This window comes from Neophocaena asiaeorientalis, unplaced genomic scaffold (genome assembly GCF_003031525.2).
Source record: "Neophocaena asiaeorientalis asiaeorientalis breed wild unplaced genomic scaffold, Neophocaena_asiaeorientalis_V1.1 scaffold185, whole genome shotgun sequence".
Lineage (NCBI taxonomy): Eukaryota > Metazoa > Chordata > Mammalia > Artiodactyla > Phocoenidae > Neophocaena > Neophocaena asiaeorientalis.
Window position 1 is genome coordinate 2107047 of NW_020171809.1, and position 26020 is coordinate 2133066.

The 26020-nt window shown below is 50.6% G+C and overlaps 1 protein-coding gene across 1 annotated transcript in view; it reads right to left on the minus strand.

Annotated features, from left to right (window-relative positions):
• The window catches only part of TWIST2 (twist family bHLH transcription factor 2), a gene marked incomplete at its 5' end in the record, with an annotated part of 49512 nt that extends 23496 nt beyond the window's left edge, over positions 1–26016 (minus strand). Inside the window, one exon of the mRNA XM_024761070.1 lies at positions 25526–26016. Within this exon, the coding sequence (XP_024616838.1) occupies positions 25561–26016 (456 nt within the window). The remainder of the gene's footprint in view (positions 1–25525) is intronic.
• Between the last annotated feature and the right edge of the window lie 4 nt (positions 26017–26020).

The following is a 26020-nucleotide window of genomic DNA, read 5'->3' on the forward strand; positions in this document are numbered from 1 at the left end:
TCTGCTTTCGAGTCGTTCTGTCTCTATTCCTTTTTCTTGTTTCACAGAACCATTTAAGTGTTCCAGGCAGTGTTACAACACAGAATGTTGGTGACGATGCTCTTGACTTCCATGCCAAGGCAGTGACTGCCACGTCAGCTCTCAGAAGAGGTCCTCTCCGTGTGGGTGAGGACAAATCATGATCGTAGCTTCTGGAGACTTGAAATACCAGAAAAAGAGATTTTAATATCAGAAATGCATTAAATTTTCTCAGATGTGTTCTCAGCATCTATTCAGATGATTCTATTTATTTTCTTTTTCGACGGTGGGTGGGCTGGACGGCATGGCTCGGGAGGATTAGGAACAAGTTTAATGCTTCTGACACATATTGACAGTGTGTCAACTGGTCTTCTAGTCCAGAAGTAAAACCTCCTTGTCATGTGCGTTATTCTTTGGAAAGCTCGCTGAATTTATTTTTCTTATACTTGACGTAGGATTTCTTCTAAGTTCCTAATGAGACAGGCCTGTGTGTTTGTTTGTTTCTTTTATCTTCGACAGGCTTTGGTTTATCATTATGACAAACACTGATGTGTTTTCTCTTTTTCTGAACTAGTTTCTGCGTGATGTTCAAGACGGTCTCCAGCGGGGGAGGCTTTTCCTCAGTCCCCAGGGGAGCGGGCACACCAGGGGTGCTACTTCCTGTCTGAAGGCCCCTTGAAAGTAGAAAAGAGTCCCCGGGACAGAGCCCACCCGAAGCCTGACGTTTCTGGAGGCGCTTCGTGAAACATTTGACAACCATGTTTTCCCAGGCTTTGCTCCTCCCGATTTCAAAATTCTTCGGAGGGAGGAAAGTTACAAGCCCTCTGGAGAGCCCCTGGTCCCCCTGCAGGTCCTGCCTGGGGCCATCTTGGCTTCCCTCCCTCTAGTGAGGGCTCGGCCGCTGCCGCGTCTCCCAAGAGGCCCTGGTCACCTCCACAGGCACCCAGGGGGCCGAGGCAGGGGCGGGCGACAGGGATTTAGTTCTACCAGCCCCCTCGCCCACGGGCATTGAGTGGATGGGGCCTTGAACCCTGGCCTGTGGGCCTCAGGGTCCCCCCCCACCCCCCTAGGCATCCTGGTGCCTCCCTCCAGCCCTGCCAGATGGGGAAGCCCCCCGAGAAACTGGTTCCCTTGTCTTTTATTGACTTTCTTCTCTATTGCTTCAGAATCTCCCGAGTAAACTTCCACTTGGGACTGAGAAGTGAGAGTCCAGGGGTCTTTGCCAAGGATCGGTGAGGTAACCCTTCCATCTATTTATTTATTTTTTTGGTACTTGGGGACTGGGTAGAAATGCACAGACACCCATGAGTCCCAGAAACCGGGCCGAGGGAAAACGGGCATCCTGGGAATTGGTCTGGCCTGATTTACGGCATTCCTGTGACCCAGGTCAGGGAGCTGAAGTTCATGGCATTTTCCTGGAACCCACGTACTCCTAAATGTCCAGCTCACCGCAGGCCAGTCCCTCTTTCAAGGTGACGTGCGATTCTGCAGTTTCCTTACAAGTAACAAACGTCAGCCACGTGAAAATAAAGCAACCGGGATGAACCTGTGTCAGAATGCCTGCCCACCGTCACACAGACCTTTTTTTTTTTTTTAACTCCTGTTTATTGTGTTTCAAAGCTTAATTCTACCTAAGTTAACCAGCTCCCTTGTATATACCTGCTTACAGAATTAGATTACAATTTACGCAAAGGTTGGAGAATGACAGCTTGGTCCTGGACCAGGTCCCCTGCTGGAGGACAGGCACCACATAGACTTGTACTTTTCTCTTCTTTCATCTGCGGAGCTGATTCATTTTTACCCCACGGAGGAGGCTACTGGAGGAGCGGGAGTCTGTCCCGGCGGTCACACTGTTGGAGGAGTCTTGGAAGTGGCCTTTCATCCTTGGCTAAGCCCTGCAACTGGGGCTCCCCTCTCCTCTGTCATCAGGGCTCCTTGAAGGGCCAAGCGTCCACCGTGTCTCACCCCAGAATGAAGAGACAGAGCTGGCTCCACTGTGGCCTGAGACCACGGCGGTCTGCAGACGTCCCATCTCCCCAGCCAGGGTCTGCCCACTTGATTCAAGCCATCTAAGAGCTGGGAAAGCCAATGAAAGTATTTCCTATTTTTCGCATTGTTCCCTGAGTCTTCTGGTAGTAAGAAAATAAATCATTTCAAGCTGTGGATGCCCCTCCGTCCTTCATTCATTTTTGCGCCTTCATGCATTCTACACCAAGCCATGGAAAGAGCGTACATGAGTACTGGCACTCCACAGGGAGGGGCCCAGTGTGGCAGAGAAAGAGGAAATATATCCCAGTAACACTGGTTCACCTGCACCTGGAGGGCTCAGGGGTATGGGAGCCCAGGGCAGGTACCTCTCTACCTGAAGCACAGCAGGCATCCAGACAGTGCTCACCTTGGCCTTGTCAGGGAGGAAGCCTCTGTAGGTTCTCCAGGAGAGGAGAAAAGGGCCAGAATGTATGTCTTCATAAAAATACCTGCCGGCACTTGGAAATGGACTGGAGTCGGGGTTGGTGCAGACTGGACCCAGCAGGGAGAGAGTCAGTGGGCCAGTGTCCAACCATGACACAAATCATTGCAAAAGTTCAGCCTTTTGTTTAGAAGCACAGGGACGCTGCAATGTCTCATCGGGCTGCATCCTAACATTTTTTCCATTCTTTTGCAAAAGAAGAACATTAAATGACTAAAGTGGACTCTTTAAGCCCCAGTAACGTGGGACTGAAGCGGAACACGGCACTTGCAATTAAGATACCACAGGAGGACAGGCGAGGGCTTTAAGCAAATGAGGTTCCATTGTACCGGACTCGGCAACGCAGGAGGCGTTAACGAAGGCGCCTAGAGACACAGCCGTGTCCTCGCACTGTGGCTTCCCTTGAACAGTGGTGGCGGCTAACCACCCCCCATCCACACGGAGTTGCCAGCCTTGGTCCGCCACTCCTCAAGAAACCCGTCATTCGGGAAGATGTCCCCACCCATCATCATCTTGCCAGGGGCCCCGCGTCTTCCAGAAGGGCTCCTAACTTCTCCAAGACACAGACCGAGTCCCAGCCTCGTGTAGAACTGCAAGTGAATTATGATTTTTTTCCCTGAAGAAATATGATCAGCAAGGTTAGAGCAAGTTACAAAACAGCTCTGAGACGACACAGAATCCCCGGGTTTGGGGACGGGGACAGTAGACCAGAGAAGCCCAGGCTTCCAGCCTCTCCCAAGTGAGATCTGACAAAACACACTTCGTTATTTTGTTTCTGGCGTTGACATGTTCCAGAACATTCCTTACAGGCTCACTTATCAAATCTTTCAAAGATAAATGTGACTTTTAGTCGGGTTTGGCTTCTGTCTCCCTGGCGGGGTGACTTGGTAACACATAGTTGTGTAGGGGGACATGCAGGTGTGGATTTCTGCTGTCTTCCCAGCCTGCCGCCTACAGCCAGCCCCACCCGGCCCCCACGCACACCCCACCCTCTGGGTGCTCTCAAGCTCCGTTCCCTCCACGTGCGGCTCCTCTGGCCACTCCCTGCCCAGGCCTGCTAACCCTTGATCCTGGCGGGATCCCTCACTCCATTCAGTCATCTGCCCGAGTCGCCTCTTCAGAGAAGCTTTAAGTGACCGCCGTGACACCAGCCTCCTGCCACCCCCCTCCCTGTCTCCGGCTTTATTTTCCTGGACAGCACCTGTGACTACTGACCTGACATCTGCTTCTTAGTGTGTGCTCCTGCCTGCTGTCCCAGGCCAAGCCCCGTGGTGGCGAGGACCATCTTTCTCTTCCCGGAATCCCAGCCTCTAACTGGGAGGCCAGCACACAGACAGAGCTCCATAAATTTCTGCCAAACGAAGGACCGAGTCCACCAAAGTGCCGCACCTTTGTCTGGCCTTCCCATGGCGTCCAGGAGACAAATCCACCGCTTCTTTGTTTGCAAACCACTGTCACAGCACAGTGACGTCCGGCATCATAACTGCTGGCTCATGTATCTGTCTCCCTGACTGCGGGGTGGGGGGCGGCGGGGGGCAACTCCTCCACGGGAGAGACCAAGTCATGATCACCTTTAGTCTCCAGACCCAAATATAAGGGCTGCAAACAGTCAGCGCCCAACAAATGCGTGTGCAATGTGAAGACAGGGCTCTGAAGAAATAACTCCATCGCATAATACCAGCTATTCTGAACTACCCCACGCAGTGTGTGCTCTGGGCCGTATGTCTGCGACCTCAGATTTGCCACCTGCAGGAGGGGAGACACGGTCCAGAAGGTGAACTGGCGTCTGCCGGGCCCGACGTGCCCACCTCCCCCACCCCCAAGGCATGTCCTATTTCATAATTCTCCGTTCCAAGAACATCCAAGGCCTGCTGTTTGAATGACCTTAAAGATACATATCTGTATCAAAGTAATAGACATTGAACGCACCAAAAGAAACAGGATCCCACTTCCCTCCATGGGGTTGGCCAAAAAGTTACCAGATCTAAATGCAGATGAATAAAAAAGATGCCTGAGTCCTGGCCTTACAGCTCAGGACACTGTCAGCCCAGAATTCCTGCCCCTGGAAGGAAGGTAAAATGAGCAAACCAAATGGCTTTTGCCTGGGCCAGCCTCCAAGTCAAAGGGCCCAAAAGTTGGCCCCAAACAGAACTAACCCAAGACTCCCAGCTAGGGGCCCTCAGGGGGATTTGACACCAGCAGATCGTGGAGGGAGCGGGGAAGGCAGGACCCTTGGTGGGGACCCACTGCCCAACACCTGTTCCTCTTTGCATCAATATGACAGGAACACCTCCTGAAAGTTTTTTTTTTTTAATAATTGTAGTAAAAAACACATAGCAAAACACACTACTATAGATAACTAAAAGGGCCTACTGTACAGCACAGGGAATTATACTCAATATTTTGTAATAACCTACAAGGGAAGAGAATCTAAAGAATATATATATATATATTTGCAGTATCTTGTTAGTTCAGGTGTACGGCAGAGTGATTCAGTTATACATACGAATATGGAATATATTCTACATATGTATAGAATCAGTGAATCACTGTGCCGTACACCTGAAACTAACAAGATACTGTAAATCAACTATATTTCAATTATTTTTAAATGTGAAAAAAATACATGGCATAAAATGTGCCATCTTTACCATTTTAAGTGTATAGTTCAGTAGGGTTTAGAATATCTACACAGCTGTGAAACCAACCTCTAGAACGTTTTCATCTTGAAAAACTGAAACTCTATACCCATCAAACAACATCTCCCGTTTTCCTCTCTGCCCAGCCTCTGTCTTAGGAGTCTGACACTCTAGGGACTTCATGTAAGTGGAATCAGACAGTATTTGTCTTTCTGCACCTGGCATATTTCACTCAGCCTAATGTCCTCCAGGTTCATCCATGTTGGAACCTGCATCAGAATTTCCTTCCTTTTTAAGGCTGAATAATATTCCACCATATGGATAAACTACATTTTGTTGGTCCGTTCAACCCTCAGTGAATGTTTAGGTTGCTGCCAAATTGTAAATGATGCTGCTATGAACGTGGGGTCCAAATATCTCTTGAAAGACCCCCCTTTCAACTCTTTTGGGTGTTTACCCAGAAGAGGAGTTGCTAGATCACCTGGTAATAATCCTATCTCTAAGTCGTTGAAGAACCTCCGTACTGTTTTCCACGGCAGCGGCACCCTTTTACGTTCCCACCAATGGTGCACAAGGGCTCCAGTTTCTCTCCCTCCTTGCCGACACTCGCTGCCGTCCTAGTGGGTGTGAGGTGGTATCTTGCTGCGGATTTGACTTGCATTTATCTCATGATGAGTGATGTTGAGCATCTTCTCCTGTACTTGTTGGCCATTTGTGTATCATCTTTGGAGAAACGTCTACTCAGGTATTTTGCCCGTTTTTAAATCGATCTTTATCGTCATCGTTGTCAAGTTCAGTAGTGCTTCATATACTCTGGACGTTAACCCTCTCAGATACACAGTTTGCACATATTTTCTCCCATCCGTAGCTGCCTTTTCACTCTGTTCATTGTGTCCTTTCACGCACAGAAGAGTTTTAAGCGGACGGAGTCCCGTTTGTCTATTTTTGCTTGCATTTGCCTGTCTCCTGAAAGTTTTACTGAGAGAGCCCAGACTGTTCTTTTTGGACGGATAAAATTCCATCTCCATGGGGTAAACAAGCTGCAGCAGTGGCAGCCAGTGCCAGCACTTCTTGTGAAGTCCCTCGCGCCCTTGACTGATTTCTCTCCTGTGCCCTCGCGTCCACGGTGCTCCCTCCTCAAGTGAGCCACACACGCGGTGCCTCCTCTCCGTGGAGTCCTCCCTGGGCTCTGCCTCTGCACAAAACACCTTCACTTTCAGGCACCTGCATCCCCCATGCCCACTCGACATGATCTGATTGCCCACGGACACCACGGTCCACCCGTGCCGACCACAGTGTCCCCCCGTCACCGGTGTCAGCGCGGGCAGGACCCACAGTGCAGGGCGTATGGCTGCAGCCGTGCTGAGCCGTTGCATTTGCTCCTTCTTCATCCCCTGCCTCTCCACACCCCCAACCCCTCGCCGGACTGTCTTAGGGACTTGGTGGGTACAAGCCCCGGCACTCAGGGCTCCCCCAGTACTCTACAAGCCATCAGACTACATCCTGTCCATGCTGAGCCCAGCTAGCCACGTCTGCGGGGGGGGTGGGGCGTGGGGCGGGGACAGAGGAGAGCATGGGGGTCCTGGTCCCGGAGAACCACCCAGCTCAGAACACAGCGTATCTCACAGACAGAGCCACGGCCAGAGCTGCTTTGCTGCCCACCCCACCCCCCAGCATCTTCTGTCTTGTGAGGACCAGCAGCTGTGGTCCAGCCACTGATGGCGTGATGGAGTGACGCTGAGGAGAGGAGACCCCAGCCCGGGCTGATCCTGCACACAAGTTCTGCGTGACATCCCCTTGCTGAGACACACTGCCTCACCTCTGAACCAACACCACCGGGCTCAGGTTTTGCCCAGCGTGTACCAGCTCCGGGCAGATGGCAGTTTGGGGGCTTGGAGCCCACCTGCTCTAGACCCCACCCCAGAGAAGGCCCCTGGGGCCTCGGCAGATGACGCCCAAGGGCCCTGGAGGCCTCCGGGAGCCTCGGGCTGGTGCAGCCAGAGGAGTCCCAGTGACTCGGGCTTACATCTGAGGGACTCATGTCTGGTCTATGTTGGTCTGTGTTCGTCAGGAGAGGTGGCCCAGGAGTGCCAGCCGCCTCCCTGGGCTTCCGTTAACTCCGTTCCTTCTTTCAACCATCCTTTCACTCCCTGTGAAGAGCCTCACTTGGCTGCGGGGGAGCCTGCCTGGTGCCTCGGTCCTGCTGGGCGCCATGTCTGGCTCTTCCTCTCTCCGGCCTCCACCTGACACATCCCTACCCTTTGGTTCCAGGTGTCCTCCTGCCCGCATCATCCAGGCCTTTGGGGATGCACCCAGAGACCTCTGGGAGGGATGCTCTGCCCCCGGCCTCCCAGCCCGCTCATCAGCTTCTTTCTGGTGAGGACGCTATTGCATTTCTGTCCTGGGTTCGAGGCATTTCCCAGGGATGATGTAAAGCCCACAGCTGGCGGCCAGCCTGTCCACCCAGCCCTCAGTCTCTGGATGCCGTCTGCTGGCAACTAGCCCAGAGCAGGCAGGCCGGGCATTCCGCAGCCCTGCAGTAGATGCTTTCTTCTGTTTTCTCGAAGGGTACTCAGCCTCGACTCTCTCCCATCACAGCCCACCCCACGCCAGGACCCTGGCTGGGATTCTCCTTATTGCACCCCTACCCTCAAAGCCACTGCATAAAGCCTGGTGAGAAATGAGTATTTTACTGAGTGTGTGTGTGTTTGTGTGTGCTGAGGGCAAAGGAGATAGCACTTAGTGTACAGCACTTCAATCCTCGAATCACAAATCACAATCCCGCCCCCCCCAGATCCAGATGTATCTCTTCCCGCTATTCTCCCCTCTGCTAGGATGCACTGAAGAAGTTTCTCTCCCTCTCTCTCTCTCTCCCCCAACTTCCCTCTTCACCCCCTCCTTTTGCAGACAGAAGTTCAGGAGCTGTGTTCCTTCCAATGTCACAGCCCCCCCTTCCGGCAAACTGCCACAGGCTTCTAGGATGGAGAACGCTTACAGGGAGAGGCCGACTCTCTGTTCTCAGCAACCTCAAGGCCCCCCAGCTTCCAGGAGCGTTTCCCTCAGAAGGCAGCGAGGGAACTGTAAATCACAAATACTTTTTCCTGTCACAAGACAAAATGTGCTTTTGTATCACAGACACAGCATAATTCCTTTGTGTACTTGGTGGGGAAACAGAGGGTCCTCCTGCAATCCCCTCCCCTGCATTTTTGCATCATGCAAACACACGCTGTGTACAAACCACATGCCCGGCCTCGGGCTGGGCCAGGCTGGTGGAAGTATAAGCAAGACGTGGTCTTGGAGGCACTCGAGAGATACTGGGCAGTCAGACGTGCCCTGGAGAGAGTTACAGCAACAGGGCCACTGTGAGGGGAGCATGCTGGGGGTCACAACAAATGCCACAGTCCCCCCAGAGAAGGGGACATGGGACGGGGGTACCAGAGGGGCGGAGGCAGGGGCACGCTAGCACAGAGCATGAGGAGATGGGTGTTTTCAGGACACAACACTAGGATTTGCTCATTCACTCCACCTGTTCCCATGGAACACCTGTTCCAGGTAGCTCCCCTGCAGGTGCAGAGCACCGTGTGAAAGGGACAGACCTGCCCCCCTGGTGGAGCTGATCGGGGAGGAGGCCCCGGGGTTAAAAGTGCGTAGAAGCCGCAGCCACGAGGGAACCTGGAGCAGTGCTGAGGGCAGGGGGTGGGGTAGCGGGATGGCCAAAGAATCGACATTCGACGGGGCCCAGGGGAGGCGGCACTTCGTACGCCATGTTACGGATATTTCTCCATCAACCATGGAGGTGATTAGATGAGATCAGTGACTTGCAGACATGCCCTGGCTGACTAGGTGACGGATGTCCTGAACGACAGGATAACACTACACACCTACCAGGGGGGCCACACCCCAGCATGCTGACATCACCAAAGGCTGGTGAGGTTGTGGAGCAACAGGAACTCCTGGTCAGCGCGGGGGTGGGGGTGGGGGCTGCAGGACGGTGCAGCCACTTGGGAAGAGAGTTTTACGCTTTCTTACAAAACTAAACCTATTCTGTCACCCTGTGATCCGGCAAACGCACTCCTTGGTATTTACCCAAAGGAGCTGAAAACTTACGTCCACACAAAAACCCACACGTGGAGGTTTTTACAAGTTTTATTCTCAATTGCCAAAAACTTGGAAGCAACCAAGATGTCCTTCAGGAGGTGAATGGATAAGTAAACCGTGGCACATCAGACAATGGAACGTTATTCAACACTAGAAAGAAATGAGCTATCAAGCCCTGAAAAGACATGGGGGAACCTTAAATACACGTCAGCAAGACAAAGAAGCCCATCTGAAAAAGCTCCACACTGTATGATTCCAACTGTATGACATTCTGGAAGAGATAAAGCTATGGAGACGGTAAAAAGATCAGGGGCTGCCAGGGGTTGGGGGGATGGAGGGATGAAAAGGCAGAGCACAGAGGATTTTTAGGGCAGTGAAATTATTCTGTATGACCCTACAAATGGTGGATACACATCATTATACATTTGTCCAAACCCACAGGATGTACCACACCAAGAGTGAACGCTGATACAGACTCTGGGGGATGATGACGTGTCCATGCAGTTTCATCAATTATGACAAATGCTCCACTCTGGTGGGAGAGGCTGCGTGTGGGGGTGGCGGACGGTATATGGGAAATCTCTGTACTTCCCCCTCAGTTTTGCTGCGAAAATTAAACTGCTCTTAAAAAGTAGTTGAATAAAAAGGATAAATTAAATAAACAAATTTTTTTTGTTGTTTATTGTTTATTGTCCTAAGATGGGCCCAGAAGAAGGGCCCCAACCGTCCCCTGCCGGGCAGGGCACTGAGTGACAGGAAATGTTCCCTTATTGGGAAGCACATCTGATCCATGCTGGCATTGTGTAGACAGTGGGGAGTCTTCCCTACTGACAGAGAGCATTACATCTGCTTGTTTATTTACACCACACATTTAAACAGGTAGCAGGGATTCTCTGGGTTAGAAGGAACATGGTTCTAACACCACAGCAAACAAAACAAGCTCCGGTGACAAGTCTATAGGTTCACCTCGTCCCCGGGCTCTGTAAGTTCAGAGGCTTCACCCCTGCCTAGTGGGTTGATGCCCAGGAGGGTAACCTGGGTTGGGGAGGGTTTAATCCATTTCTGGACCTGGGGCTCCTGTGTTCAGGCTGAATCATGACCAGCCTGCCTTGCTGAATCCTGACAGCACGGAAACAGAAACGCACAGGTGTGGCGACCTGTGGGGGGTGGCCGGAAGCAGAATCAGCCTCCCCCCACCCCCATCCCCACCCTCCTGGCAGAGAGCGGCATGGGCTCCCGCAGGCAGTGGGCAGGGGCGCAGGAAATGCCACCGGTGTGCAGCCAGCATCCAGGCCCAACCCTTGCCCTCTCCCCAGGGAACGGCACGTGGGGGTCCCCATCTTGTCTGAAACAGAGATCCCCAGTGTGACCACCCATCCCAGGAACAGGAGGGGGCGTCTCACGTTTCAGACCAGCTGCTGAAGGCACAGACCACCTGCGTGCACTTCCTGGCTCCGCCCACTGCAGCTAGATGGTCTCAGCTAAGGCCCCTCAGTTTCCCCATCTGGGCATTGGGAGTAAGGGCACATGGGCCATTTTCAGGATTAAAGTAACTCTACGTGCCAAGTGCTGGGACCCCTAAATGCTCCACATCACAGCCTCAGCGAGCACCCTCACTGGTCTTCCTTTGGTCCCTGAGCTTCTCTGGGGCAGCGTGGCTCCTCCCTTTGTACCAGTCTGCGGGGAGAGAGGAGGCCCCTCACATCACCACGTGGCCAGGCCTGCGGTGGGAGGCACCCCTCCGAGCCACCCCCAAACCTTGGTGCCACCCAGCTGCACCTGGCGGGCTTCACAAACCCCCTTCCTTGGCACACAGGAGCTCAGAGAAGGGGGCTGCTTGAGGGGAGGTGCCCAACGGGCACTTCAGAAGGAGCCGAGCGCAGGGCGTGGAACAGGGTCCCTCCTATGCCGGTGCAGGCTGGGCAGGGTGCACCAAGGGGCGGGTGGACCCCAGGCAGGGGGGACCCTGGCTCCGTGTCTCTGCAAAGCAGCCAAGGCCTGCACCCGCCTCCCCCAGACCCGTCTCGGCCCGGCTGTGCCCCACGGCACCAGCTTCCCTGTCCCGGTCCCACCTGGTCTAGGCCCCAGCCCGGGTTCCGACCTCCTGCACCCCAGTTCCCCTGGCCCAGGCTGACCGTCGGGGGCAGGGCGCCGCCTCCTGCCCTGTGCTCCTGGCGCCCCACTCGGCCTTCCTGCTCTGTTTATTTGCGCAGCTAGAAGACAAAAAGCCATCGCTCTGACTCACTCATGCTCCCCCGTCGGCTCTGATTCATGCAGGAGGCCCACGGCGGGGACTAACCCGGCCGTTAACCTCCTGGTTTCTTTATGTCTCTACAGCAAAGGCAACTGTGGTTTCGGATTGAGAATTCAAGCACAGCTCACTGCATCCGTGTGCTCATGGGTGCACTGCAGAGGACAGACAGCCTGGAGGAAAGTGCCTACCCAGGGCTTTCCCTCCTGGAGACCTCAGGGCCACTTCACCCGGCGGTGATGGAAACTTACAAACATTTCAGTCATCTTTCTGAAAAGGATTTGGCCATCTGGCAAGGGTGGTCCCAGAATGTGCCAGAAGCCTGCATCCGACGCAGCCCAGGGTGTGAAAGAAGACAGCCTCAGAGCAAATTAGATTATGGTTCAGAACTGGAAAGGAAGCGTGAGACTCAGAGCTGGGGGCTCAGCCCAGGGACACTAGGTTGGGAGGTGCAGATGTGATTCAGATAGTAGGTGAGGCTGCAAACCACCGGGGTCCAGGCTCCTAGAGAACCTGACTTGTCAGGATGGGAGGGGGCGTAAACCCACTGGCACCGCCAGCTTCTGCTTCAGTCCTGAACGTGTGCCGTTCATCCCCGAAGGCCAGGAGCAGGGGGTGACTGATTTGAACCTTGGATTCCAGTGACTGGTGAGCACAAGCGCCTCCAGAAGGTAAGGAGGCTTCTCCCTTGGGGTTCCTCTCAGACTGGATTCGGGGACAGTCAGTTCACTGTATTTTCTCCACTTGCTTCCACAAATCTGAAGTGGTTTACGATTAAGAGCATATATCCCCAAATACAGAGAAGAAAAGAAAGACAAATGAGGATGCTGAAACCAAACCGAGGGCGGGGTGGCCACAGGGGAAGAGGATGAGCTAATTTCTGTAATTAAGCGCTTATGCCGATCTGCCCGGGAGATAAGAGCAGAAAGCAGAAAGGTACATGGTCCCCCCCCGCCCCGCCCCCACCAGAAGAAGCCGGCCTGGGGTCCCGGTAGGGAGCCCAGCTGGGCCAAGTTGATGGGTTCTGGAAGAAGACATCAAATGATCCCAGCATTAAAGGCCCTCTGAGAAAACGGTGGACAGGGGACAGGGTAGTGACGGTGGATTACAGAAGATAACGAAAAATATATATTTCACATGTTACTTCAGTAGGAACCAAAGTTGTGACATGGAGTGAAAGTTCCAGCGAGGGTGGATCTGCAGGAGGGCAGAAGGCTGTCTTGCAGGAGCCCTGCTTTACTAGCGTGGGCCTGCGGGTAGGAGGGTTAACCAGAGTCCAGAGGAAGGGATGCGTGGTAAGAGCCTTCCACCCTCCCTCTCAAACGTCCTGGTTGGTTTTCTCAAATTGCATAAGTGATACATGGCATTTGCGGAAAATTTGGAAAATAAAGAAAAGCAATAAAAATAAGAAGGAAAGGAAGATTTTCCACTAACATTCTGGTCTAGAGACACGTGTCCTTACCTTTCTCTCTCTCTGGACGAACATACCCACGCAAGCACACTGTGAATTTTCAACCTGGGATCATATGTTCTGTTCTGTTCCATTGTATAACCGTTTCCCTCACGTTATTAAATATTTGCTTACGATACCAAATCTGCTGACGGTACAGTGTTCCAGAATATGGCTAAACCGTACAGCTTATTCAAGCAATTCATTCAGGACATTTTAAACATTTCCCTCGTATTAACAAAGCTGATATGAATGTGTCTGCTGCTAGGCAGAGCCACCGTGATTCACTCAAAGATAACTCCTAGAAGTGCATTTGCTCCATCCAAGCTTATTTCCAATTTTTTTCTTTCAATCTTTTTTTTACCTACTGTCAAAACCTCTTTAGAAAGATTTTACAATGTATCTTCTCCCTGGCTGGGACAAGAGGACCTGGTTCCTCACCGTTTCCTCAATAATGGGAATTATCATTATCTCTATGTATTTTCCACTTTAGAAAAAAAATAGTATCCTCCTGTTTTATTTTGAATTTCTTGGCTACTGTTGAAGTTCAGCACTTTTATATGTGTATGACCAACTGAATTTCTTCTTTTGTAAGTTCATATATTTTGCCCTTTCTACTGGGTGATCGTCTTTTCTCTTATGGATTTTTAAGGGCTCTTTGTCTCATAAGAATATTGATCCATTATAAAACACAGTGTAAACATGTCCTTCCCAGTTCATGTGAAAATTCTGGATATCCTAGTTTTTTGGTATTTGGAAGTTTCATTTTTTAACTGAGTTGCAGTTATCCCTTTTGTTCGTGACTTGTGTCTGCTGTTCCTCAGGTGACCGGCCGCAGGGGCCAGGGCAGTGAAGGCCCCACAGCAGCACCGTCATTTCCGTCCCCTCCGTGTCCACTGTCAGGCTCTGCAGCGCCCCTGCTGCGCCGCAGCCGGTGGGCTGGGGGTGGACACACGTGTCAGTGATCCCCGCCGGACAGAGCCACGGACCTTGACAGGACAAAACGACATTCATTTTGTCTGCCAGGATTCACCAGGAGGCCTGATTTTCTATTAGCTTTGACGGCCGATGTTTTCATGGAGAGGTTGGGTGGGTGGACGTTGTGACACCCGACTGGCTGCAGGGACAGTGAGAAGGACGGGGTAGGTGGGAGGGGGCACCCTGTGTGTGTGCACCCAAGGGTGCCGACTTAGTTCCCGTCACCCGGACGGTTATATGAAAACCAGCTGCAGGAAGGATGGAGCCCACCCGCCCAACATGACACTGCCCTACCCCAGGTGCTGGCCCAGTGTCCACTGTGTGTGGCACCCAGGGGGATATGGTGAGCCCCCGGTTCAGTTACTCAGAGCAGAGGTGGCCGGAGAGTGGAGCAGCGTCCCCAGGTACAGTAGCGCTGGGCTGCACTCGTGAATCAAGGAGCATCCCCTCTGCACCTGGGCTCCGTCCTCACAGCTGCAGGAGGAAGCACGTAGCGTTGATGCATCGGGGCCCCAGGACAAGATGCGTTTGGCTTGCGGGGGTGACCCGGGTTCTTGTCAGGCGGTGACACAACTTAACTAGGGGGCCGGCAGGCAACCTGAGTCCTGTCCTCCTGCCTCAATCTGAGTTCTCTCTCTCAGCAGCTTGAGGGAAACTGTCTGCCTCTCTTCTTCCCTCCCTGGTGGTTTTCTTTTGGGGGGAGGGGTGCACAGAGGACCAGGAAGGCGGGAACTGCAGCAGCAAATTTGCTTTCAGCCACTCACCCCTCCTGGTGAGATTCTTTCGGACCTGCTTCGTGTTCTCCTGAGCCCTCCAGTCTGATTCTCAAAGCAGAGTCCATGAGCCCAACACTATCTCTGGGGTTTCTGCAAGTGTCTCAAAGTGCTGACTGCATGACACCATGAAGGTGATGGTGTTTTTAGAAGCGGAACTGAATCACGGCGGAGGGAGCACTCTCCCACCCGTCTCCCTTGGTGGGTCTCTGGGGCACAGTGGCTCAGGAAGCAGGTGAGGAGTTAGTGGGGGAAGGAGAGAAAAAAGATCAAAGGAGAAAAACCAGCAACTGGCCCCGAATGATGGCGTGCCACCCCTTTCCCCATGTCCCTCTCTCTGGGGGCAGGCCCCACCATGCTGGTCACATGTCCACTCTGCACTGGGCTAGGGTCCCAGCCCTTAGAAGGTGGCACTGGAGAAAGAGAGGGATTTACCCAAAAGAGCAGCGCAGGGCCAGAGGACCCCGTTCTCAGGAATCACCAGCTCGGGGTGGCCACAGCATCCCCTTTGAGGGTCTCTGAGCCTGCGAACCAGACTGAGATCGGCTCACTCGTGGGCAGGCCCTGGGCTTTAGGGAGCCCATTGCTGGACGCGATGGGTCCAAATGCTCCTGGGCCACCCCTGCAGCAGGTGTGAAGATGCTCCCCGTTCTTGTCTGTTGGGTCGATGGCTGGCAGTGCAGAACCTTGGGGCCACTCCCGCCCCTGCGCCCCTCCCCCCTGTAACCCCAGTCCACCGTGGAGAGGCTTCCAGAGACACAATCAACAGGCCGCTAAGTGTGTTATCAGAATTGTCTGAGGGACTTTTTTTATGAACACATTAGGAAAGAGATTTCAAAAGGAAAATGCTTTTAGGCAACACAACTTGACTAGATGAGAAGCATCTGATAAGCGCTGAATCAAGTGGATAAGCTGGATTACGTCTCTGGAAAGTGGAGAAAAGGTAAAGGTCTAGCACACCTCCACCCCCAAGTCCCATCAAGTCACCAGAGAGGGCCACAGTCTGACTCAGGACTTTTTTTCTTTTTTTTTTTTTTTTTTTTTTTTTGGTAAAATAATTTTTTTTTTTTTGCTGGTAAAATACACAATTCATCATTTTAACCATTTTAAAGTATACAATTCAGGAGAATTTTACACTGTTGTGCAAACATCATCGCTATCTAGTTCCAGACCTTTTTCATCACCCCACACAGAAATCCCACACCCATTAAGCAATTCTGTCCCGTTCTCCCTCCCCGCCAGTCCCTGGCAACCACGAATCTACTTTCGCCTGTTCCGGATATTTCATGTCAATGGAATCGACGCTATTTGGTGTTTTGTGTCTGACTTCTTTAACTCAGCGTAATGTTTTCAAGATTCACCCACGCTGTAGCATGAGCCAGGACATCACGCCCTCTGGCTGAGTAGTTCTCCACTGTATGGAGAGACCGCACTGCACTGACCCCTTCCTCAGCTGACGGACACCTGTATTGTTTTCACCTTTGGCTGTTGTACACAGCACTGCTATGAACATGAGTGTGCCCTTCTGTATGAACACCTGCTTTTAATTCTTTGGTGTGTACATACCCAGGAGGGAATGGCTGGGTCCTACTGGCTCTTGGAATTTTGATAACCGCAGGACTGTGAGAAACTTACCCCATCATTTTGCAAGGCAGGAAAACTGAGTCCCAGCGAAGCTATGACACACCTCAGCCCAAAAATGCAGGGCTGAGAGCAGGAAATTGAGGTCCACTGCATGTTCAAATTCAGGAGAAGTCCTGTTTGGATTCTCAATCCCCTGGACCCAAGACAATGGGTTTTTCCCAACAGATTCACTTGGGGACCTAGCCCGCCCCCTACAAGAGCAACTGCCTTTGCTTTCTGTCTAATTAAAATTTCCCCCAGTAGAAAAATACCATGTCAGAGAAATTCACTAAGGGAAAGAATTGCATATGATTTGCTCTGGAAACGGTGATTTCACTGAAGAGCAAAATCCATTGGGGAGAGGCTCGTTGACCACATGTAGTCGTGAACATTTAAAACCTCCAGAATTCACATTGTGAAGAGTCACGCAGGAGAGAGCGCGGTGGGTGCCAGGAGCCAGAAACACACCAGCTTTGCTCTTTGTGTCCTCACTTCCCCTTGGCCTCTTTCTGGTCAGCAAAAGTGAAATTATATAATTAACATTGAATGATACTCGCTGTAACTTTCAAAAAATACACAACACAAGCTGACTGTCCAAGAGCTTGCTTCATAAAATCCACACATTGACACGCTTCTGAGGAACGAGCCAGGAGGATGAACTCTGTCATCCGTGCAAATAACGCTTTATTACCATTCAGAGAACTCAGCGGCTCCAGCAGAAGGATGCTTCACAAGATGGCCAGCATGGTGAGTTGGCTTCTCTCAGCAAAGCCAGGCGCGTTCTGTTTCCCCTGTGAACCTCAGTGGTGGGCGGGTGTCATCTCCTGGAAGTCTGCTGTCTTTGGACGAGCGAAAGCTTCAAAGTGAAATTTGACAGTGGGGTTATCTACAGGAGGAGGAAACCAGCGCTGAGTTCCCACGTCTTCTCGTTAACCCTGGCAAAGGCTGAGCCACGCTGGCTGACGCTCAGCCGTTCGTCCGCGTGACCTGAGGGCAGATCAGCAGCAGCGCCGAGGCCGGTCCGGCCCAGCTGAGCACCCGCCTCCTGGGCTCCCCTCGCCTATGCAGGGTGCTCGCCTCAGCCACCGAGCTCTCAGGGACCTCTGCTTTCTCTGGTACCTGGGGCACCCGCTGCCTCTGGCAGGGTCCTGCAAGTCGGGTGTCACCTCTGGGACGTCTGGGATGGCCCTCTCGGGGTGACGCTGATGCCCCGGGGCAGGTGGCAGGTGAAGGCTCTGCAGGTCCTTGTTAGGTCATGCGGCCCCGTGGCCTCCCGCCTGGGGCATCATCACAGCAGCGTTGAGGCAGCCCTACTGGATTTTACAAAGTGTCCCTTTGCTGGGAAGGCCGGGAGGGTGTTTGTTCTGATAAACCACTGTCTTCTAGGTTTCTCAGGGATCCCTGGGGAGACGCGATGGGTCTCCAGGGACCAGCAGAGGGAGGTCCGCGCCCGCACACACACCTGATCCTTCCGTTTCCTTATTCAGGGGCCCCGATCCCCTCGATCGCCCTATTCCGTGTGAAATTCTCCACACATCACTTTTCCCGTTCAGATCTTCACTTTCTCTTTTACTTTGCCATTCCTGAAAAAGTTACCTTTGTCATATATAAATCATAAATGATCGATTCACGTTTCCAGAATCGCTGGAGACACGTAAGAAGATTAAATTTACTCAACAGTGAAATTATGTGAAATCGTTCATTTTTGAAATGTAATAAAACAAAAGTGGATGTCGCATAATAGTGATCTTTGAAACGAGCAGATAAATATATCACAGTCCACGCTTTTTGCTTATTGTTTAATTAAAAGAAAATCTCTATCCTCAAAAAATCGTCTAAAAGAGAGTTCCGGAAGCGGCAATAATTTAACATCCGGCAAAATAGCCTTGAGTTAATTCTGCCCTTAAAATACTTGACTGCGTGGACTCTTTCCACAAGAGGGGTGTGCGTGGAGATCCCGTGCAGCCCCACCACGGACACCGTGAACGATCAGCCCGGAAGCGCCCGCCGGTGGAGTCACCACATGGTTTCACGCAGTTCTAGGTGGTTGAAGCAGGTCATTTTGCACAAGAAAAATCAACAGAACAGGACACACCAGGCTTTCTAGGGTACAGATATCCATTAGGGGCACTTTTGTTCTAGTATCAGTGGAACAGTTTTCTTAGAGAAGAGTCACGATCGCCAGCTAAGGAGAGGGCGTCACCCAGCGCACAGTTCGGGGGGCGGGGGGGTCTGGCTGCACATCTATTACTGAACTGCACTGAATTTCCAGAACACCCAGGCCTGCTCTACTCAGGGAACCTGAGACGGGGTGTTTATTCCCCACGCCTGTTTGTGCTGCTGTCGCGGCCTGAGGACGGGCTTTTTGTTCATCCTTTATCACTTACTACGATATGAAAGCTTTCGTGGACTTCAGTTATTAATCATGCTAGATCTCTGCTAAAGGATAAGCGTCAGAGAGGATGCGGGGTTGTAGGGTCCGGGCGGGGAAGCAGCTGAGGAAGAAAGGCTCACCAGACAGAAAAAATGCACGAAGGATCAAATCTTCTTTCTTAGGTTCCTGCCGACGCATACAGATATCATGAAAAAGGACAACAAGGTGCCCATGTGTATTCTGAAGACTTTCGTTAGTTACAACCCGATGTATACGTAGTAGGCAATTTGGGATGATTTAAACTCAGGAAAATTAATCTTCAGTGACGATGTTATATGAATAGAGACGGGGCGATGCTCTCAACTCGAGAAAGAAAATAAAGCCCTTTCCCCCCTCCTTTCCTCTCCAATTTGCAGTAATTTTAGGCATTTCCCAAAGAAATGGTAAGCACCTGTGTATTGATCAAGGCAATCTCATTAGGAATGGGATTCTCAATGTACACAGCCTTCCGGAAGTGACCCAGTAAGTACAGGTCTTCCCAACCCTGCAGGCTAGCTTTCCCTGTTACTCTTCCCGAGTTAAAAGTCTGAGTTATGGAAGCAGACGACTAGGTAGCAGGCACTTTCGCGCCCACAGGGCCAGAAAGTCAAACAAGGCAAATGGCTTTTGACTTCTGATCCCACTACACTCCCTGCAAACAAATCTACTTAAAGAGCTGAGATTAATGAGAGGAAATAGAAGCTCAATGTTCATTTCTAGATCTCGTGATTGAAAGAACATGATGTCTGCTTGCATTCTGACTTCCAGAATGTTAAATCAAGGTCGAACACACACAGAAATCCACCACGGCCGCAGAGGCAGAGACTAGAAACTATTGGCCTGTGTTTTCTTTCAGGGAGTTTGTTTATTTTACAAGCTGTTCCTCAAGGAGCCCTCACTTGTCTCTGGAGCAGGCAAAAATCTCTTGAATCTCTAAGAAGAGGGACATACTCAGAGAGAACTGAACAGAAAGGCCAGTGTGGTGTTTCATCTGTGCAGCAATAGGGAAACAGCACGAACAACAAAACTTGGGGCATTTGTCCTCCATGGGGAGTCGGACAAAGGATCCCCACACCTCCCCTCCCCAGGCACAAGGCTGAACACCCACCACCGGTTTCCCTTCTGAGTTGCTCTCCCTGACGCTCCGGAGAGGCCCTGGCTGTGACCCCAGCACAAACCTCAGCCCTGGGCTTGGGGCTGGTTGTTTGGTCTCTATCGCAGTGTTAATAAAATTAGGGGTTTTGCCCAAATCTTTCCCATCAGTCACACACCAGATCTGCACGTCCGGAAGAACAAATGTGAACCCTCTATCACAAACAGCAAGGGAAAGGAATCTAATGGCAGACAACATAATTTACCATTTCTCCCCAAAGATGTAGGTGGCTATTTTTAAGGTCGAATATGAGCTCAAAAGAAAGGAGGAGTATTTTTCAGAATAACTGATTTTGATAACTTAAAGCTCGTTGGGCTCAACCCTGTCCTTCATTCAATTGATGGGGAAATTCTGGTCCAAAGAAAGGAGGGATGTGGGCAATTTTAGAGGCATTGCTCTTGGGATGTGAGAAGTAAAATTACCATTCTACAGGAGACATCACGAGAAGCTGGGTCATCTAAATCTTTCCCTGATCAAATAACAGAGGAAAACGATATTATGGGAAGACACTGAACAATAACAGCCTCCACAGACACCACGCCTCGCTCTCTCAATCATGTTCCCTCTTACACATAATCACAGGATCATGTTATTCTAAATAAGACAGTTGCAGATAAAATAATACAGATTTCAAAGCACGGAAGACATTGTTTTGACTCAAAATGACTCTATTTTCAAGTAACCACGAAACATTTCTCAGGTCGGAATAAAGTTACGTGCTGGCTTTTCCCGTTTCTGATCGAGTCTCCTTTTAGCATGACAACTGTTAGCAATCACTGAAGAAAAATCCCACCATGCCTTAGCTGACATCAGCATGGAGATCGCAGCGTTAATGTCACTGTATCTCACTCCAAAATAAACATGAAATTAAGGCACATTTAATATAACTAAATTGCGGTCAAAGACTTACCCAAACACAAAATACGTTCCTATTAAAGACAAACAAATATTAATTTAAAAGAACCATGATTCAGTTTACGATTTGATATCTCTCTGTCAGTCTCTCTCTCTCTCTCTCTCTGTGTCTCTCTGTCTCTCTCTCTCCCCATCCCCCAACTGTGTACTAAGACTTCAATCTCTACGCTTCTTGGATGAATAATTTTGATAAATCATCGGCTTCAGAATAGTGTGTGTGTGGGGGGGGGGATACGTAAGTCAATATAGACTTAGTATCTTAAAAGCAAATGTTGTATCAGTTCCAGGTGAATATTTCCTGAAATTCCTTTGAAAAATATACTCGTTATTAGCAAAGGGATAAATGTATTGATTCGTATCTCTCCTCTAGATTTCTGGGATTCTACTCTTTGTTTTAGAATTAAAAGGAACCACTTCTAATTCATTATATATTGCAAATATGAGAAATTCCTAATAAAGTGCAATAATGCAAATGATATCAGGGAAAAACATGGATTTTTGCTCAAAGCACATTTTTTTGGGTTTATTCCTCTGAGACAGGCATAATCATTCCTTATATAATTTGCTCATTTGAATATAGAAATTTTTAAAATTCCTGTGGAATATCTTTCCTTTCAGACTTTTTATTTTGAGATAACGGTAGAGTCACAGAAAGTTGTAAGGAACAGTACACAGAGATTCCCTTACACTCTTCACTCGGTTTCCCCCAGTGGTAACACCTCAAAAAACTATAATACAATATCACAACCAGGAAACTCACATTGATACACTCTCCAGACCTTATTCAGATGTCGCCAGTTTTACACGCACCCGTGTGTGTGTATGTGTGTGTGTGTGCGTGTGAGTGTTTCATTCTATACAGTTTTATCACACGTGTAGACTCAGGTGACCACGTGAAATATGTTTTCAAGCATTTCCCGTTTTTAGTGTTTCATCTTGGCTTTACCTTTGAACGCATCCATGTCTGTATCTCTCAGATTCTACATCTTCTTTATGGCTTTGCTTCTTGGCTACCCTAACATATTCATCTCTTCTTTGAATTTTATTGCCTCATCCGTGAATTCTTTGCTAGCAGAAAGCTTTGTATTTGGTTTGCTTTCTGCAGCACATTTATCCTTTCCCAGGACAAGACACAAACATAAACAGACTTTCCAGCACACATTCACAGGGTTTTTAAAGACACCAATGAGAATAGACGAATATAAATACTAAGCTTAAAAACTGTCATAAAAGTTCAGCCTTTAAAACTGGCTTATTAAAATATTTGTTTTCTTTTAAAGCCCAGATTTAAACTACAGTTATGAGTTATAGTGATCTGCTCAGAAAGAGCTTACTTTATGATCTTTTCACCAGGCGAAAGGAATCTGGCATCTGCGCCGCCTATCCAAAATACAGTGAAGCAAGGAGGATGAAAACTCAATTCTTTCAGGTTCAAGACTTGTCTGAAAATAGTACAGCTTTCAGAAAACCTCAGAAAAGTACTACATTTCAAATGACCTCCAACAGCCACTCTCCAAGTCCCAAGCCTCCGGCTCCCACTCTGGCCAGATGGGTAGCAAGACCTGCTTCCTGCAAGATTTAGAGTAACTACAAATATCTAAGGAAACAATACCCACGTAACAGAGGTCAGCCTCTACATCAGCTCTTTTCAGCGGGCACTTTATAACAAAACATTATTTATATTTCAAGTAGCTGGGCCATTCATTCTACTTCTTCCCCTGACCAACCAAAAGCTCTCCTAGGATTCTGCATTTCCATTCACCATAGGGGATTCATTTTCTTTCAGGACCAGCTAGCATTCTGAATTTAGCCATTAACGAACACCTCCAAAAAGTCGATTTTCAGGAGAGAGGAAAAGGCTCACACATATCGGATGGTTAGAGGGTCCTACTCTGTTCTCCAAAGTAACTAAAAGTTCTTAGGGAAAAATAAGTAGTATTTGGAGGGTGGGAACCTACTGAAAATCTATGCAGACTGCAGAAGTTAGAGAGATATCTTCTTTAAGCACAAAGCAGAGAACACGGAAAATGTCTGATAAGTAGTCATCACCTCCCCACACCCTCCCAGCCAGGTGCCCCACCAACCCTGCACCGAAGACTCAGGCATTTAACGAGAAAACTGAAAACTCCTTTGGAGATGTTCAGATTAGATGAACCCTGCTGACTGTCCAAAGACACCTGATTTATTGTGTATTTGTATTTTTAAATACCAGGCCAAAGGAAAGAGTCAGGACAAACGTTAGCACCAGCAGTACTCTGATTCTTCCTGTGTTTCTCTTTATATCAAGGGGCAATTTCGGCGTCTAATGTGGCTGCTGCTCATGTAGACACAGCTTTTCTCATGTCGCTCAACAGACGCTAAAATCACACACAACTTATGGAAAGGTCTAGAAATTCCTTACTAATACATATACCTAATGCGTCTTAAAAATGTTACAAATAAATAACAAATGGCATGGAGCAACATTTTCAGGAAATCAAACCAATTATGACTGTATTTACACTCATACAGACTAGCAGCTTAAAAACAGAAAGAACGCAAAAGCTTGTCGAACATGCCTGATAGGTAAAAACAAGGTGCGCCCGGGATCATCAGTGGGTCAAAGATTTTCACATTTCCCTTCTCCTCTGTACAGAGTGGGTATCTATCCACCTAAGGAAGCTGGTTTATCAGACCTAGTCAGTTATATTCAAGTGCAGAAAAATAAAAATAAATGGGCCCCATGGAGATCATTTGCTCTCCAGCTGAATGTGTTTATCTCTTACATGTCAGGGACTTTTTTCCCAGGAAAACTCTTAATGCTTTTCATTTATTCATTGTAAGTAATACCTTTTATTTTTATATAATGTGAACTGTGCTCTATGTCTGATTCTCTGTTTTAGGAATGCGATTCTTTTCAAATGAATTGCAAAAGATCCTACGAAATTCCTGCATTAAGGTAATACCTCTTGCTTTTGTTTTCAATAATTTTCTGGAGGGAAGTCTTAATGATAATTCTGTTGACTTTTTCCTTCAACAAAGCTATATATGTGTACGTTTTAAAAAGACGACGTTCCTCATCTGTTTGTTCTTATTTCAGATGTGCTGTAAACTATGCATGGTAGAAAGGGTAAATGGAATTAACTAATGGAAGCTCATAATTTAGGCAGCAAAAACCAGAATTAATGTATTATCCCACTGTAGCATTTTAGTACTCGGCCAATCCAAACTTTCTTTCCTAGGGAAATATGTGATTGAGACACTTTCCATCTGCTTTTGACAAAGATAGGAGAAGATCCCCGTAAGTTATTCTCTGCTAAAAATTCTTTTTAAAAAGCCTATAAAATGATTATTGTCTTAGGGGCCTATTTCACCAAAAGAATTTTCAGTGGCACAGAAATAAAAACCAAAAAAATAAAATAAAATCCACCTGTGCTAGATCAGCCTTTCAGAGCCACAGCAAAAACATTTGCAGATATTATAAAACACACAGGAAAGAAATGGATATGCTTGGGAGAACGGGCGGCTGCACGCTCTTGATTAATCTAAATTCCTTCTGTGTGAAGTGGAGACGTGAACAAAAACACTGCACGATGAGCGAGACACTAAAACATACCCAAGTACGAAGGATTTCTAACCCGGCTCTCTCTCCACCAAAAATCCTGCACCCTTCACTCCATCGTCTGAGAGAAGCATGGTCACAGAGCCTTCTGGAAAGGACAGGACAGCATCTCCGCAGTTAGACATTGTCTAAGGGGCTTCTAAGGTGTCTGGTGAAAAGGGGCCGGTGCAGGACGTCCTGAGCGCTCTACTAGAGGAATCCAGAACTTCCAGTGCTCTCGGCAGCCGTGTCCCTTTGCCTTCTCCGGCGCCGGGCCCTGTCGCACCGCCTCCCTTTCCCTGCAAACCTGTTTCCCAGCCTGGACCCCTCGCGCTCTCCTGCAGGGCCGAACGCTCGGTCGCAGCGCGGCTAGAGCCCCCTCCCAGACTCTCGAGGTTCAAGGCTGGGGCCAGAGGCTCCCAGCTCCGAGGTCCACTCCACCTGCCTTCGGGCAGCCGGGGTTCCCAGCGGCTGTTTCCGCGCCGGTCCGGTCTCCGCGCCTCAGCCTCGGCCCTGTCCTCCGCGCTCGGGGCGCGGATGGTCCCCGGCTTTCGGGCTGCACTGGCCCCCGGAGCCGCCAGCAAAGGGCAGCGTCCTCCCGCCTTCCCCAGGCAAACCCAGGCGCCGCCGGTCCGCACCTCTGCGCCCACCGGGCGGGCCAGGGCGCCGACGGCCGGGTCCCCGAGGCGCGGGCCGGGACACCCTGCAAGAGCAGTCGAGGAGAACTGGGTGTCCGCACGACGAGCGTGCTCTGCCACTCCCCGGGAACGGGGCGAAGCCACAGCCTGGCACGGCACGGCCCGGCCCGGCCCGGCCCAGGCAGCTTCCCGGGCGGCCTCCGCTCCGAGAGACGCAGTGGGTAAGCTGGTCCTCAGATCTCTGCCCCGGCCGGCTCCGGGCAGTTCTTCTGATGCCCACTCCCCCGACACTCACCCACAGGCCCCCACCTCCACAGAAGCAAGGACGGAAAATACCACTGTCACCAGTCAGCACGTTCGCGACTGACACCCTGTCTGGGAGCTTGCACAAAACCACAGGGGTGCCCCGGCACCTGGAAGCTTCCCGATCGACCCCCCGTCTGTCGCTAGGAGGAAAAGCGCACCCCATCCTCGCCGCCGGGGCCCGCCCGCTGAGGAGGGCGCCCGTCGCGCGCGCAGCACCTACCCTGGCGCGCCGGTCCGGACGTGGGTGGCGCGGCGCTAGTGGGAGGCGGACATGGACCACGCGCCCTCCATGCGCCACACGGAGAAAGCGTAGCTGAGGCGCTCGTGGGCCACGTAGCTGCAGCTGGTCATCTTATTGTCCATCTCGTCGCTCTGCAGGACCTGGTAGAGGAAGTCTATGTACCTGGCGGCCAGCTTGAGCGTCTGGATCTTGCTGAGCTTGTCCGAGGGCAGCGTGGGGATGATCTTGCGCAGCGCAGCGAAGGCCTCGTTGAGCGACTGGGTGCGTTGGCGCTCGCGCACGTTGGCCAGGATGCGCTGGCTCTGCAGCTCCTCGAAGGACTGCGCGCTCGGGCTGCCCTTCTTGCCGCGCTTGCCGGGGGTCGGGCTGCCATCTTCGCTCGACTTCTTGCTGTAGCGCCGTTTCCGGCCGAAGCGCTTGGGCTGCCGCTCGAGCTCCTCCTCGCTGGTGCCCAGGCTGTCCACGGGGGACACG